The sequence below is a fragment of the Mesitornis unicolor genome, unplaced genomic scaffold (assembly GCF_000695765.1).
Source record: "Mesitornis unicolor isolate BGI_N332 unplaced genomic scaffold, ASM69576v1 scaffold17134, whole genome shotgun sequence".
Lineage (NCBI taxonomy): Eukaryota > Metazoa > Chordata > Aves > Mesitornithiformes > Mesitornithidae > Mesitornis > Mesitornis unicolor.
Genome location: NW_010179584.1, coordinates 55,466 through 70,431, shown reverse-complemented (window position 1 = coordinate 70,431; position 14,966 = coordinate 55,466). Strand labels below are relative to the sequence as shown.

Genomic DNA, 14,966 nt, shown 5'->3' with positions numbered 1-14,966 from the left:
GAGGAGAGGCTGGTAGCGACGGTGCCCGAGCCGGGCAAAAGCGGAATGAGCCGCACCGATGGAGCTGCGAAGTGTAGGAGTGCGCTTCACTTTCCCGAGCTGGAAATGCCATTAAGGCTGGAAAAGCAGGGCTGGGATTGGCGCCGTGCGCCCCGCTGGTGGGGAAGTCTCCGAGGTTGTAAAGTAAGTCAGCAGAAGCTGAAGCACACCGGCTTAAATTAAATAAAGAAAAGCAATAAAACCCCCCAGCGCTTGCATTTATTTACTGTGTTTTTTTACTTTTCTCCCTTAGGGGGCAGAGCTGGAGGAAGTGGAGTTAAAAATGAAGCGGTGTTGGCAAAGCCTCCCGAGGTGTTCTTGAGCTGTGCTCTTGGGGAGAAAGTCAGGGGGTGTAGCGCCGGTTTACTAGCTCTTTCCACCCCCTTCCAAGGGGGGGCAGGAAGGAAGGGACCAGAAATAGCCGACAGCCTCTTCTGTTTGCTTTTCTTTCCCAATACTACTTGCATCTTGTTCAGCCCTTTTGGAGCCCATCAGCTGATGTGACTGCTGTATTTTGTTTCTAGCTCTGATTATCTGAGATCGGCTGAAATGACTGAAGTGATGATGAACACCCCAGCTATGGATGAGATTGGGCTAAGCCCCCGCAAGGATGGTCTGTCGTATCAGGTAAGTGCTTTACTGGCTGGCTGCTTAGGCAGCCATCCTCTGTGGAATTGCCTGGGCTGAACTGCAAACTCAGTCTGATGCACCTTTCCATAGCCTGACCCAATAGCAGGTCTTGCTGTAGTGTGAAGTAGTCAACAGACTGGAATGCTTGCTTGGCAGGAGCTGGTTGTCTAAAATATTGCCCGGTATCAGACCAAATTGGCAAAGGACTTGGTTGTTTCTGAAGTGATTGAGCTCCCAGTCATTCAGCATTCATGGGGGCTCAGTGGGAGATAGGTTAAAGAAGGGTTTACCCAACTCACTGGGCTGAGAGGACTCTGGGATCTCTTTGTAACACAGCATACAAATGATCTGGCTAAAGCAGGAGAGAGGTGTTTATACAGCGCTTAGTTTTTGAACTATTTCTGGTTTTCCTAACTGATAGAGTTCTTTAGGAGGGCTAGCAGTTGTCTATAAGATTATGAGGCCTGGGGCAGCCTAAACAAGCTTAGAAATGTTACTGGACATAGCAGTACATAAAGACATGAGATGCATTCATTCTTAAAGCTGCGAACAATTAGCTGTTAACCTCTAGATCAATGACTGGGGCAAAGAGATGGCCTTAGAATCTAGCTTTTATCTTTTAGTCTCAATATCCCTTTCATTTCCTAGCTTATAGTTAATCAAAGGGTGAGCTGTGTGTCTTAGGCTGCTAGGTCCATGTTTTCCCAGTCTTCCAGCAGACTTGTTGATGAGATTTGACACAGACACTGAGCGCATGCAGATGACTTGCATCTGGTCTGTGCATAGGGTGACTCTTACCAGTAGATCCCGATGCAGGGCTCTTCTGTGCAGGTGTTACACAACCTGCACAGAGGCAGTTGCTCCAAGTGTGCATTCAAATGAGGTGTGCTGTTGTGGGCTTCCCTATTTATGTCTGAGAAATGAGCTACAGGGCAGTAACAGTGCATTGAAGCATGAAATCAACTGATTTTTGGGCCATGACTGAGGCCTCCAGCAGAAGCCAAAGCCATGTGAAAGAAAAAGGGATGCACTGCTGTTTATTGATCAGAATTCTGGATCTGGGTAGTGCAAGTTGCTCGGTTTATTGCCTCTGTGTGAAAATAGCTGTGCTGTGCTTCAGTGCCTCAGTTAGTGGAAAGCATCTGGCTTCTCTTTGCTCTTACAGAGGGAGTATACAGCAATGAGAGAGGTTGTTAAACCTGAAGCAATCAAACTAGCCTGCATGGGATGTTCAGTTGTCTTTATGGGTCACCATATAAAGAGGCTTAAGCCAGTCAGGTCAAATGCCTCTACCTATCCAGATTTTCCAGCAGGAGGCAGAATTTAGGTGCCCTGCTTGTTCTAATGATTGCTTCAGCAATGTTTTTCCCTGAGTGCTAATGACCTTGATAAGTCTGCTTGGGCTAACTGGGGAACAGGCCTGTTCACTTTTGAGTGGATCATCTTGATCTGAAGGTGAGTCATAAATGCTGACAACTCATATCTATGTAAGGCTTATGCATCCTGGACCTGTCTTCTGTAGTGGTCTAGTCATAGATGACTTTTTTCAAATGCCTACAAGAGCTGGGAACTGCTTGCTGGTACTTCTCTTTGATGAAAGCCAAACTGATGGCAGCAAGGGTTGAGGTGTTGAAGTGGTAGATCCTGATGGAGCAGTAGTAGTGTGTGGGCTGTGTATGAGGTCTGCCTCTAAATCAGGTTAGTGTTAGAGGATTGGGGGAGCAGGCTTCCAGCCTTCTTCTTCTGCCTGCTAAGCTGAGGATGTCACAGTGTAGATAAAAGTTGAAAGCATCCTTAAAGGGCTGATAACTCAAATCAGAACAGCAAGGATAAATCTGATGCAAATTACACCATGAACTCTTTGTTCTACCTCAGACTTTGGTGCTTTGTGCTCCATCTTGCTGATGGAGAGATTTTGGTACGTGGAAAATTGTATGCTAGTCTGAGGGCTCTAGTGCAATGACTTAAAACCAGACAGGGCTAATGGAGCATGACTGCTCTTACACTGAGGCTTCTTGTTGTAAGTTGCAACATCTTCCTCCACTCATCTGCCGAGTCAGGCACTCAAGATGTGAGTGTAACAGCCCTTGGCTGGCTACAAGAGGCAAAAATAAAGTGGAGCCAGAACTGGGAGAGGTGAATTTTTCATTTTGAAAGTTTTTCTTATTCTAGTAGTAGAACTTGGATTTATTTTACTGCAGAAATGATCTCAAACCAAGGGTCAAAATGTCCCATCTTTGGGCTGTGTAGAGCAGGAACAGGCAGGGAGTTGGTCCATAGCATGCTAGCAGTGAGCCTGGGAGCTGCTTCTGCTGCCATGTGCAGATGTGGAACTGGACCAGAGGAGGTTGTACAGCAGCTTTTCCAGAACTGTAAAGCAAATCGGTGTCTGTGGCAGACAGACTTTTCCTACCAACAGTTCCTGTTTCAAAGTATTTTTGCCTTTACTTGGAAGTAAAATGAAGAAACAAACTCAAGTATAAACTTGAGCAGTCTGATTCCTCTGTCCTGTGGAGTGCACTGAACTTCAGGGCTCCTGTCTGTCTCACTGGCCACGGAGGGAACTTGGCTTGGCTTGTTCCTTCTGCTGCCGCCTCCACCTTGCCTCTGCTCAGCTCTGAAGTGTGTGTCTAAGCATCAGCTGAAGGTGAGCACCCCCCAGTGAAGCTTCCTGGCCTTTGGTGGGCTGGCCATCACTGCTTTTTCAGCAATTACGTGAAAACTCTGTCTGTGATCACTATCAGTGATAATGGAGTTGCCTGTGTTCTAGGCTTAGTAATTTGTATGGTTTCACTTGCAAAATATGCTTTCTCAGTCTAGAAATGCCTTTTTCCAGTTAATGTGCCAAATGCTTGGAAGCTAATGTGCTAATTTCAAAACTTTTACATGTAAAGCAGGGTTTATTTCTACATTTGCAAAGTAAAGCTGCTCTCTGAGCCCCATGAGAATGGTTCAGCCAGCGGCTTGAAAGGGCCTGAGCAGAAGTGAATGGTGAAATTGGGGCATGAGTCTCAGAGCAGGGTGGCACAGACAAAACAGAAGATGCAGCTGAAGAGATGATGTCATGCTGGGTTTTGTGCCTGCAGTGAGGAGCTATTTCTGGATCTTTAATAGATGTCCCATAATTCCCATGGGACTTAATAAACAAAAAAAAAACTCGTTGAAATGCAGCTGATGGCTCAAGATGCCCCTGCTACAAACAGATGTGCCTATGGAGGGCTTCATGTGCTTCCTGCCTGGCAATCTCCGGTAAGCCAGGCTTTTTTCACTGCCAGTCACAGTTCATGTTCCCTTTGCTATTTTCCAGCCCCTAGATATACCCTTTCTCTGAAAAGCCTCCTCAGCACTCTGCCAGCTTGTCCCCTGATGCCATCTCACAGTGGCACAAACAATGCTACTGAAACCAAGGTTGAATTGAATTAATAATTTCGTGGAGCTGTTGTCAAAACAGTGCCTCAACTGGAATCCTGCCTTGCTTCTTGGAAGTAGAGCAGGATCTGAGCACAAATGAAAACACTTTGATGCCCAAGGTGTTTATTTTGAGCAAATGCTGTGTCCTGAGCTGAGCGTGCTACTTTGCTGCAGACTGGCTGTCTGGGCAGCTTGCTGCTCCATTGGGACCTTAGGCTCCCTTTTAGGAGATTGGCCTGCGGAGGCTGAGTTTGCCTCATGCCATCAGCTGGGTTTTGGTTGTCATGGGGAGCTTGAGCTCTTTAAGTCATGATCGCATCATGCTGGGATCTGTCTAGGTTAATCACAGCCACAGCTAGCTGTGAATCACGTCAGAATGACTGAATCTAGGTAAATAGGCTTAATGCTCCATCCAGTCTCTGGCAAAAGCTTGGGTCATCTGTCTTGTTGAGGAAGTCGTTTTTTGTGAATGCAACACCCTCTTCACCAGCACCAGTGAAGCGCTGACTTTCCCAAGGAGCTGCAGTGCTCAGTGCTGTGGGATTTGAGATGCATCTGCTGCATACCCCCCCCAGCTAAATTGGTGGACCAACATGTTCTGTTAACATGTTACTGACCCAGGGGCTGATGGTGAGGGGTGGAAACTGAGCTTCCTCTGTAACAGTCTTATTTGCTTGTAAGGTGCTTCATGTTTGTGCAAACTTGATTTGCGCAGGGGAAAGTCCTGTATTGGAGCTGGTACCTGCTACTGCGGAAGGACTTGAAACTGGGCTGCAAAAAGGTGGTGATAGCAAGCAAGTTTAGGATAACTTGTTCACATAGTATATCTGATGCATGGTTACTAGACAAGATTAGTAGGCTGAGTCGAAGTGTATTCCAGGGTCTGGGACCTTAAATAAAGGCATAGGCCAGGATATAGGGATAAACAGAGCCGAAAGTAATCATGTTTGTGGCTATGCTATGCAAAAAAGTGTTCCACTGAAATGCAAACTAAAGAGAGCAGCTAATCAGAATATCTCAGTGCATGTTTTTTCCGCCCTACTTGATGCCTTGTTACTCTGGAATATAGTTATTATGTATGAAGTCTCCCTGCCACTGTCCCCCCAAGATAGGGCAATCTGTCTGTGACTGGGTAGTTGTCATAGTCATAGTTCATAAACCTGATTCACAGACTGCTGTGTGGATACTAGATAAAGCTTGGTTTCAAGTCATGACTACTGTATGAGTAAATGTATGTACTAGCACTGCTTCTTTTAGCTGAAAAATTCCTCCAAAGAGGACACAGATGACTTAAATATTTCCTGAAATGAGCTTGCCATGCTTCTCAATGGCAGTAAAGTTTTTTATTTTAACAACTTAAATGCTGATTTGGAATTTGGAATATTGACTTGATACAGCTGAAGAGGCACAAAACTTAGCTTTTTAGTACTGGGAGGATGAGTGATAGGTGTACATCAGGGGTGTATCCTATACCTGAAGTGGTATGCCTGTCAGTGCAGACTCTTCAGTCTTGTCAATGAAGCAAAGCTTTCCCAAAACCAGTAACCTAATTTGGATCTCATTACCTTAGTCTCCCTGTAATACATTTGAAATAGATTTTAGCCCCATGGGAGGGGAGACAGGCATTTTAACTATGGGTGTTAGTATGGAGTACACATATGGAAGTTGTTTTGAGTTTACAAGTGTCACTTGGATTATGGTAGCTCTGAGCTAATCCTCTTAATTGTGTGACATCTCTCCTGCTTTTGGTGTTTCACCATCCCTGTGAATGCTGAGAGAGGATATGAGGCTCTCCAGGGCAATGAAAGCTTTCCATTCTTGTTGCCAAGGCTTCATTCAAGGATAGCAGAGCTGGATTATCTGAAACAGAAGCAAACATGATATCTCTAAAATAATTTCAAGTTTTCATTTCATGTTCTGCTTTTTACTGCCCATTTCAGCTGCAAGGTAAGAGTTTGGTTAATTTGTATGTGATCTGGATCAGCCCATGAAGAGAGCAGTTCCCAGATCATAATCTGGAGAGGCCTGTGAAAACCAGTCTCACTGTGTTGAGTAGCATAATAAGCAATGTATGTGTCCTCTGTGGACTAAAGTTGTTGGATAAGTCTCTCTGGGCCAGGAGTTGGGGCTCAGCTACAAAAGGGAGGCCTCTGCAGAAGCAGTTGCAGCCCCTTGTGCTGTATCATGCAAGTGAAGAGGAAGAAGATGCCTTTGAGTTGCTGCTATACTTGCTTTTAGCTGGTTTTCACAACCAAGTGGTTATTTGGTGGCTGTCATTTGTCCCCCATCAAGTGACCAGATGAGCCAGAAGTAGGCATCGGTGGCTCCCTCTGATAAGTGAGAGGGAGAAGTTAACCCATTGCTGCTGTGCTTTTTGGATGGTGGGGAAATGCAAAATCTTCCTTCCACGTGCCTGAGCTGGGTAACGTAAGCAGAAATGCTCATAGGGAGGTTTTGGGAGACAAGCTGTCCTGGCTGCTGTGCAAGAGGGTGCAGAGCTCGCTGCATTCCCAGTGGAGACCAAGTTTTAGAGTTGTTTTTTGTTTGGTTTTTTATTTATTTCCCATTGTCTAAGTCCTGGAGTGGGACCAGATTAGGCATATGGAACCAACAAATGCAGCATGGCATGGCTGGATTGGGACAGCCAAAAGCTAGTGCTTGCTTATCTTTTTTTTATTAAGAGTGTGGCAACATGGTTTGTTTTGGAGTGGGGGGGGCTGGTTGGGGTAACTTTTCCACCCAGCTTCCCCAGATGTGCAGACAGTCTTAATCTGAAAATCTTTTTCCTTTGGTCCCTGTGCTTGGTCTGCTGTGTTGCCCTGCTTGTCACATGGGAGGAAATCTGCCTTTGTGCTTTTTTTCCACTGACTGTCCACACCCCTTGAAAGTGCAGTTGCAACATCTCACTTCATGCTGCCTTGACGATTAAAAAGCATGACTTAGTGGAAAAAATCCTGACCTTCTTGGGTTCGGCCTGTCCTGCAGCTGTTTGAGATAAGACTGTGCTAGGATTGGTTTTTTTATTGTTATTGAGAAAGCTGCACACCACATTTCAGGGATATTTGTTTGTAAGGAAATTACTACAACTTAGTTTCTGGAAAAAAAATCTGGCAGGCTATTTTCAAAGAAATTGCTCTAATTTGACCTAATGTGCTTAAAATTATAGCAGCCAAAGGTTAGTTTAATTATTATACTGCTATTTTTCTTGCACAGGAGGCTATTTTCATGACATTATCAGCTTATGTAACCTCCTGAACCACACTTCTTTTTTCCATTGCAACCTTCTAAACCATGTAATGTCAAGGGTATTTTTTTCCTATCCTGAGTTTAGATAACGAGCTGATGCTTAAGAGCCACTGACTATACTTCCAGTAATGTACCGCATGTCTGAAACTGCCTTTGTTTGGCCAAGCAGAAGCCACAAAGCTCCAAGAAACGGTTACTGTTTCACTTGTGCCAGGAGTGACTAATAGCAAGTAGCTCATACTGCAATGCTGATGGTAGTGTGGCTGCATTCAAAGACCTCACTCACTCCTGTGCACCTGAAAAGCATCTGGATGGTGGGTGCTGTAGTAGGAGTTGAGCTCCTGCATCATTGTTCCCAGGACCAAATGGATGTGTGCAAACTTCCCCTATGTTGTGCATTACCTTAGCATTGAGTCACTTGCCTGAGCACCTCCTCCCAAAGTTGTGTTGCCTGACTTTGCGCTAAGTAGCAACCTGATGGCTTTCTCAGGTTGCCGTAAAGCTTTGGGTGGAAGGGAATAATGTGGCTGAACAGTAGCATACTGAATATTGACAAGGAAGTAATGGTGTGGTTAATACTTGCTAGGCTGCAGAACAAGTTGATAGGATGATGTGCCACTTTGGGGCTTGGGCCAGGCCTTCCCAAGGTGGTAGGTACCTGCAACCTTTTTTTATTCACATTGCAATTCGGTCATGCAAAGCTCCTGTGAACACTGAATTGGTAGCTTCTCTTGTACCCGTGTTTTTGCCTCAGTTCCTAGTAGGATCAAAGCATGCATCCCAATGGCACTGTTTGTGAGTTTGGGCTCTGATGCTGCTGCAGTGCATGAAGATGTGCACCCATGGGGCAAGCTATGGGTGGAAGGGAAGGGATAAGGTACTGCTCTTTGTACCTTTGTGGGCTGGAGATAAAGGGGTCCTCATGTTCCTTGCATCAGGGTACATAATTGCTAGTTATGCTACGGATGCCTCCTGCCCAAAGAAATAGGGTTCATTCTTCAACCTTTTGACAAAATGAGTGTCTTCCTGTTGAGTCTCACTGCTGATGTACGTTAGCTGTAGTGTGCATTCATGTCAAAATTCTCTAAAATGCAGTTGAACTTTGCTTTCGATCTGGTGTTGTGGCCCTGGAGCAATACCAGGTACAGGCCCTTGCTGCAAGGGTCTGGACCACTTTGGCACTGGGTTGCCACGTGCCTCCTCTCCCTTCTGGCAGCAAAGTCTGGAGCACAAGCCTGTTCTCATGTGTGGGTTGACCAGCAGAAGGAAATGAGATCTCTGATTCTCTGATTGAGATAGCTCAGTGTGCAAACTCATGAGCATTAATGCAAAAGCAGTGGTGGGGGGGGTGAGGCTTTTGGATAAATATCCAAAAGGGCAGATGCCTGTTTGCTAAACACTATCCAAGCAAGTGTGTGCTTTGGAAGCCTCTTGGGAAGAGCTCATTTCCAATGCTCAGAAATTAGAGAAGCATATTTATGAGTTCGAGAGTCTTCCCATTGCTCAGTGGTTTACTCTGTGTTCAGACTAGGCTGCCCTGGAGACCCAGGTGTCTTGAGAGCTGAGTTTTGGCTGAGACTGCTTGAACACAGCCTGTCTTACAGACTGTCTCTTGACTCTTTCAGATCTTCCCTGATCCATCGGACTTCGACCGTTACTGTAAGCTGAAGGACCGCCTGCCCTCCATCGTGGTGGAGCCAACGGAGGGAGATGTGGAGAGTGGTGAGCTGAGATGGCCACGCGAAGAATTCATTGTGCAGGAGGAGGAGGAGGAAGAGGAGGAAGAAAACTGTGAAGACGCAAAGAAGGACAACAAGGAGCAATAAATTGCATCTGAGGAAAGGCAAGGGACCACACCCTTCTGAAGGAAGAGCCACACTTCTTTTGAAAGTCTTTTTAAAAAACAAAAAGACAAGTTCAATTTTGCACCTGCAAGATCTTAGTTTTTTTGTATTCTCTGTATTGAGAACTGAAGCCCTCAGTGTCACCAGACCTCCTGAGGAAGGAAGGAAGTAACACAGAGAAATGTTTGCTGTTCTCGAGATCACTATCTGTATTTTTCTGAGGTGGAGGCAGCAGTGAAATTCCAAGCACATGGCAGAGGGTGACCATGTGAGGACCGCTGGAGGGGGGAAGCTTGGGGAAGGGGAGGAAAGTCGGAGGGAGCAGCGTTCGGCAAGGAGCTGCCTCTGGCTAAAAGTGTGAGAACAGAGCCGTCATCTCTCAGATTTGCCTTTTTTACAGCTTCCATTTTTGTGTTGGGGTGGAAGGGCGCCCATAGCAAAGCATGGCTAAATGCTCTACTGACAAGGGGACTGTAGCTTTCCCCTGTTTGGCACCTCCTAGGGTAACGTGAGTGTCCGTAGGAGTAGTTGGGTTTCTTGTTCTTGCTGTTGAGCCTGTTTTCCAGCCACTTTTTCCAAAGTTTTCTCCCCCTTTGTTTGCCTTTAGACTCTTAAACGCTGAACAGCTGTATTGGCAGGATAATGTTAGGCTGCTGCTTGTCATCTCTATTGTGAGGCCCTAGTTCATCTTGCGGGTGGTTAGTGTGAGGTAATACACATCGGATGTAGAGGTGCTTCTGTCTGCAGCAAGCGCTCACATAAGTTTGAACACCTCATATTTTTCTTTCCTGTTTGCTGAGGCTGCTGTGGTCGATATCTTGTACAGCACCCAAAGCCAGAGGGTGGGGATTGTGCCTCCTTACCTTGGTGTCCTTGAGGCTGTAGGGTTTCACATCTCCAACTTGTTGGTCAACAGGCTTGTGAGGGCTGGGGTGGGAGAATCTCCAACTTTGCATTGCAGGGCCTCCTTGGTGCAGGACAGGCTGGAAGGGTGTACATGTCTGGGAGTACTGCCAGACCTGGAGGTAATTCAAAGATGAAACACCAGATCTAGTGTGGATCACCAGTTGGAATGGGGGGGTTTGCAGAAGGTGTGTGTTGGGGGAGAATTAGCCTGGGTGTCCTGAGACAAGATGTGTTTCTGCTTCATAGCATGGGTGAGGCATTCATGAGTGTTTGGCAAAGTGCAGACTAGCTTGCAAAGTCTGTGTCTGTGTCCTTTTCACCATATCCTGCTCCTAGGAGAGGTCATCTGTCTCTGGGGAGGAGACGAGTCTTCTGCCAGACAGGGTAACCTGCTGCTTTCCTGGAAAGTGATGATCTTGCAGCTTTGGGGACCAGCTCAGGAGCCAGTTGGTCTTGGGATAGGATGAGAACAATTACCACCTAAACCAAATCTAGAGTTGTGGAAGAGAAAAAGAAATGTCAAGGCCTTAACCAAACTTTCATAATAATCCTGATGCCACCCCCCTTTGCTTATAACTGGTTCCATTTTTTAAATCTATTTGGACATGTGTGTATTTGTATTTTTAATACCTCATGAGTAGTTAAACGCTGGTGGGAGTTGGGAACTGCTTTTAACATATTGGCAGGATTGTTTTAGTCTTGTCTTGCTTGTGTTTAAACATAATGGCAATAATTTATCAGCTCTGCATAACTGTTTCAGAAAGATAGGAGTTAGCACAAAGCAAGAGAAATTCAGTGTTCTTACACTGCAGCTGGTCTCTGGTCCAGCAACACAGACCCAGTTATACATGCTTCCTGCCTGTCTTGGTGGACAGTTGATCACCGAACAGTCGTCATGTGGTGATACCATTTTCTCTACTGATGGATTCAGCTGTTGTATCTGTAACACTTGTTCTAGTCTTGCTTTTGTACTGGAATGAGCTTGTACACCTGCATACCAGCCAGTTGTCTTATTTCTAAGTGTTACTCTCTAGTGGTCTTTACCGTCTGTACCACCAAGTCAAAGCTGTATATCAAAGATATTACCATGTGGGCAGCAATGAGATTGCAATCCTTGAACTTCAGACCTGCTGTCTGCCCTAAAGACTTACATATTTCCGTCAGCATCCTTTTTTTGGAAGTATTGTGTATATTTCTATTTGTTGTTGAACGTATCTAAAGAACAAAGCACTCCAGTAAAACTCCTCCTGTTGTATGATATACATTCTATATTTCTGTAATTCTTTTTTGAGCCTCAGGGAGAAGCTAGCATTTTTTTCAAACTACATTTTTGTCACTGTGACAGTTGTAAATAAAGTTTGAAAATGCTTTCCAAACTTACTGGCTTCATCCTTACTGACAAAGTGGGTTGGGATGGTCAACCTTCCAGCTAATGGCTGGTCCTTGTGTTTCAGATTTGAGGTGTGCTGGCTTGCAAGGCTAATGCAAATATCCTAGAAGACTCTGGTCTATCAGTTGAGGCTGTTCCGTGAACCTGGAGACACTAGTTTTGTGCATATGGCTGACCTCTGTGTGCACTATGTGATCAAAAGCATAATTCAAGTTGGAGTCAGAGGCAGCAGCATTGCCTTTCATCTTCCTACACTTGCTTATTGCTGTGTGAAAGGCTGCAGCAAAGTGGTGGTCCGAGTCCTGAAAAAATCTGTATATCTATAATTACTTATCTGTAATGTATGTCTAACCCCTTACCTAACCCTGTAAACCATGAAGTCATGGAGAGTGGAGGCTATTCATAGCTCCATGCCTAGTACCTGTGCATATTCCCTGTGTGTGCTCTGACCCTGCCCTGAGCAACAAGCGTGAAGATAAGTCTTGCCATGGAGTGTGCTGTTAGGGTCTCAGCTGAGCTACCTGGGGTTGTCTGCTTTGGCTATTCTGGATCTGGAGGTTAAGTCTTCTTGAGCAGTCAGGTGTACCTTGCCTCACACTGATGGCTGTGTGCTACACCTTGTAGGACAAAGGAGGAAACTGCATTTCTGAGTTTGATTCTGAACTTGCTTGGTACCAAGGCAGTGGCCTGGGTGTAGAAATCTGATTCAGTAGTTAAAATAGTGTACTTAATGGAATTGGATTTTCCACTAAAACCAGGTGATAAGAAGCAAATGCCCTGGACTACCCCTATCTTTCAGGTAACATGGAGAGAAGTTCCTGTAATTTTGCAAGTAATAGACTCTAATCTTACCTATGCAAACATGCTGGGCTCAGGCTAGAATGTTATGTTTACATGAAACAGGTTTAAACACACTAACTAATGACCCTCAGATTTAATGCTTATCTGAGGGTATGCTCAACATGAGCCCCACAGTTCAAAGATGAATTGTATCGTGCTCAACCCTCATGGATGTTTTATGCTGTAGAAACATAAATGCAATGTTGAAGCTTGCCTCTCCTTTTCTTCAATCAATCTCTAGCTAAGGTGCCTTGATTTCTTTCCCCTCCTTAGGTATGGAGTTGCTTTCCTTGTAGAAGCTGCTGTAGCACTTTCTAAGATGATGTGCTGGTTTGAAATTAGTGAAGATGTTTAGTCCTGCCCCAGAACATCCCTGATGAAAGTAAAACACTGGTTAGGGAAACTGGAAATGAGTTGAACTTGTCTGCTACTTCCATGTGATTCACACAAACAGGTTTTTCAGGTTCATGTCAATGAAGCTATTCATTTTTTTTCCAGCTGCATCATGCTATTTTGGGTCCAGACCAAAGGGCTGGCTTCTGAGTGGGTCTTACTCTGCTTGGGGGTCTGCCTTGGATCAGCCTGGAGCAGTGTTGGCGGGAGAGCAACGGCATGAGGGGAGCTCTTCCCTGGTCCTCCATTCTAGCTGTTATGGTCAAACTGGAACTTGCATCACCAAAAGAAAATGGGTTTACTGCTGAATGGGTGACCCTGAGTCATCCCAAGAATTTAATGGGTGGCTTAAGGACCTTTCTTTGCACATACAGCAGTATTTCTTAATCTGGCTTTCATTTAGACTCGAGGTATTTATCCACCTCAAAGCTTTGCCCCATAGTTGAAACCGAGGACACAGTGAACTGTGTGCTGCCACCCTGCTTAGTTCACCCTGTGTTCACTCTCCCAGGTGTTTGGTTTGGTTTTTTTGGTGAGTATCCACTTCTATTCAGCTTTACCAAAGTACATAGTCACTTGAAACACAGCAGAACTTTAGGCATTTGGCTTTGCCTACGTTTGGGTGCTGCCAGACAAATTTGCTCTGCAGGAGTACAAAGATAATTTGCCATCAGTGCTGTCCATGGGGAGCCACCATCTCCTGGACTCAGGTCCCCTTAGTCCACGTCTAAGTCCTGCTTTGCTGTAACCACACTCATTGTAAGCAACAGGAGAGTCAGCATTGCCATCCAGCTGCCAGGTGAGGATACCCTAAGCTGCTTCCTTACCATTTAGCTCCTGCAGGAACTTCCAAACAGCTGAGGACATGGGACTTCATCCCTGTGATGCTGATCTTTGCGATCAAGGCTCTGTGATGCCTTGAAGCACAAAACCGAAACAAAATTCCCCAACCACTAGCCTACTCACCTGGAAGAAAATGAGGAATGTGACGAGCAACAGCCTGTAACACATGTGCTCTGAACTCTCCAAAAGCAATTCCGGGCCTCTAACATCTCTATATAAACGAGCAATTACTATCCCTAAATCCTTGTTTGATGAGAAAAATTCTGGGTGTTTCATGGTTTAAATTATGCCTTTTTTGCTTAGGTTTGGACAGAAAAGGAATGGTTTAAGGAAAGCAGAGACCTGGACCTGAGAGAGCCACTGCAGAGTTTCAGTCATGCACCCATCCAATGCCCCCATGGTTGGTAGTATCTGTGCAAATGCATCTGTGCTTCCAGGAGCACATTGCGAGTATGTGTCTACCTGTCTTGCTGCAAGGTCATTGCTGCTGAGCGAGGGTGGGTGGCTGGCTACCGCTGTGACCCATTTAGGGTTTCTTTGCCCGGATAGATGCTGACAGAGGTGAAGCATGCCTGGGCTCCCAGCCGCAGATGGGCTTGCATGCAAATATGTGGGGCATCTCCCAAGCTGCAGCTCTGCCTGGGCCCTGCCAGAGGCCAGGAGTGTAGATAGCACAGCATTATTGGCTTTTCAGCTGCTCTGTTTAAAAAGGTTCCTCTTTGCTACAACTGCAGCTATAATCCACCTTCAGAAAGGGCTGTGTAAGCCCAACTAGAGAGCAGCTCTGCTGAAGTAAGCTCAAACTGGTCATAGCAAAAATGAAAGCTTGCGAGCACCTTTTTTAGGAGGGGGATGGAAGAGGTTTCAGGCCCAACACCTGAACCAAGTTCAGAGAAAGCTGCTTAGCCCAGGAAATGTCAAGGACTGGTGGTTGGACTGTGTGAGAGTGTGGTGATGAGCAGAGCTGGAGAAAATGAGAGATGCTGCGAAGCGAGGAAAGGCACCATGGGTGGCTGTCAGCTAGAGACAGAGAGGGAAGGAGGATGGGGATGGAGTTGTAAGGTACTGTAGCGGGACGCTGTGCTACCAAAGGTCCTTTGTGGCTCCATGGTTTCGTGCCTGAAGCATTTACCAATTAATCCACTGATGAGGCTCTGGTACCACCCTAGGAGATGTTAGTCATCACTACCTGGAGAAAGTGGGTAGCCCTGGGAGATGAACTGGTATCCATGGTGTAGGAGAGAACATCAGCCTTTATCCTCTGGTCCTGTCTTTCCTGTAATGTCTCTAAAGAGGGAAGGAGTGGGCTCAAGGCAGGAGAAGTTTTTTTTGTCGTTGTTTCAAATCCGACTTTATCCTGTCAATGAAGTTTTTTTCCCCAACCCACATTATCAGCCCCGTAATAGTTTTTCTACATTGAAACA

The 14,966-nt window shown here is 45.7% G+C and overlaps 1 protein-coding gene across 1 annotated transcript; it reads left to right on the top strand.

Annotated features, from left to right (window-relative positions):
* Positions 1-537: 537 nt before the first annotated feature.
* On the top strand, positions 538-9,368 carry LBH (limb bud and heart development). Its single transcript, XM_010182841.1, is given in 2 exon segments — positions 538-666; positions 8,952-9,368. Coding segments are annotated over 2 exon segments (330 nt in total). The 3' UTR covers positions 9,153-9,368.
* The last annotated feature ends 5,598 nt before the right edge of the window (positions 9,369-14,966 follow it).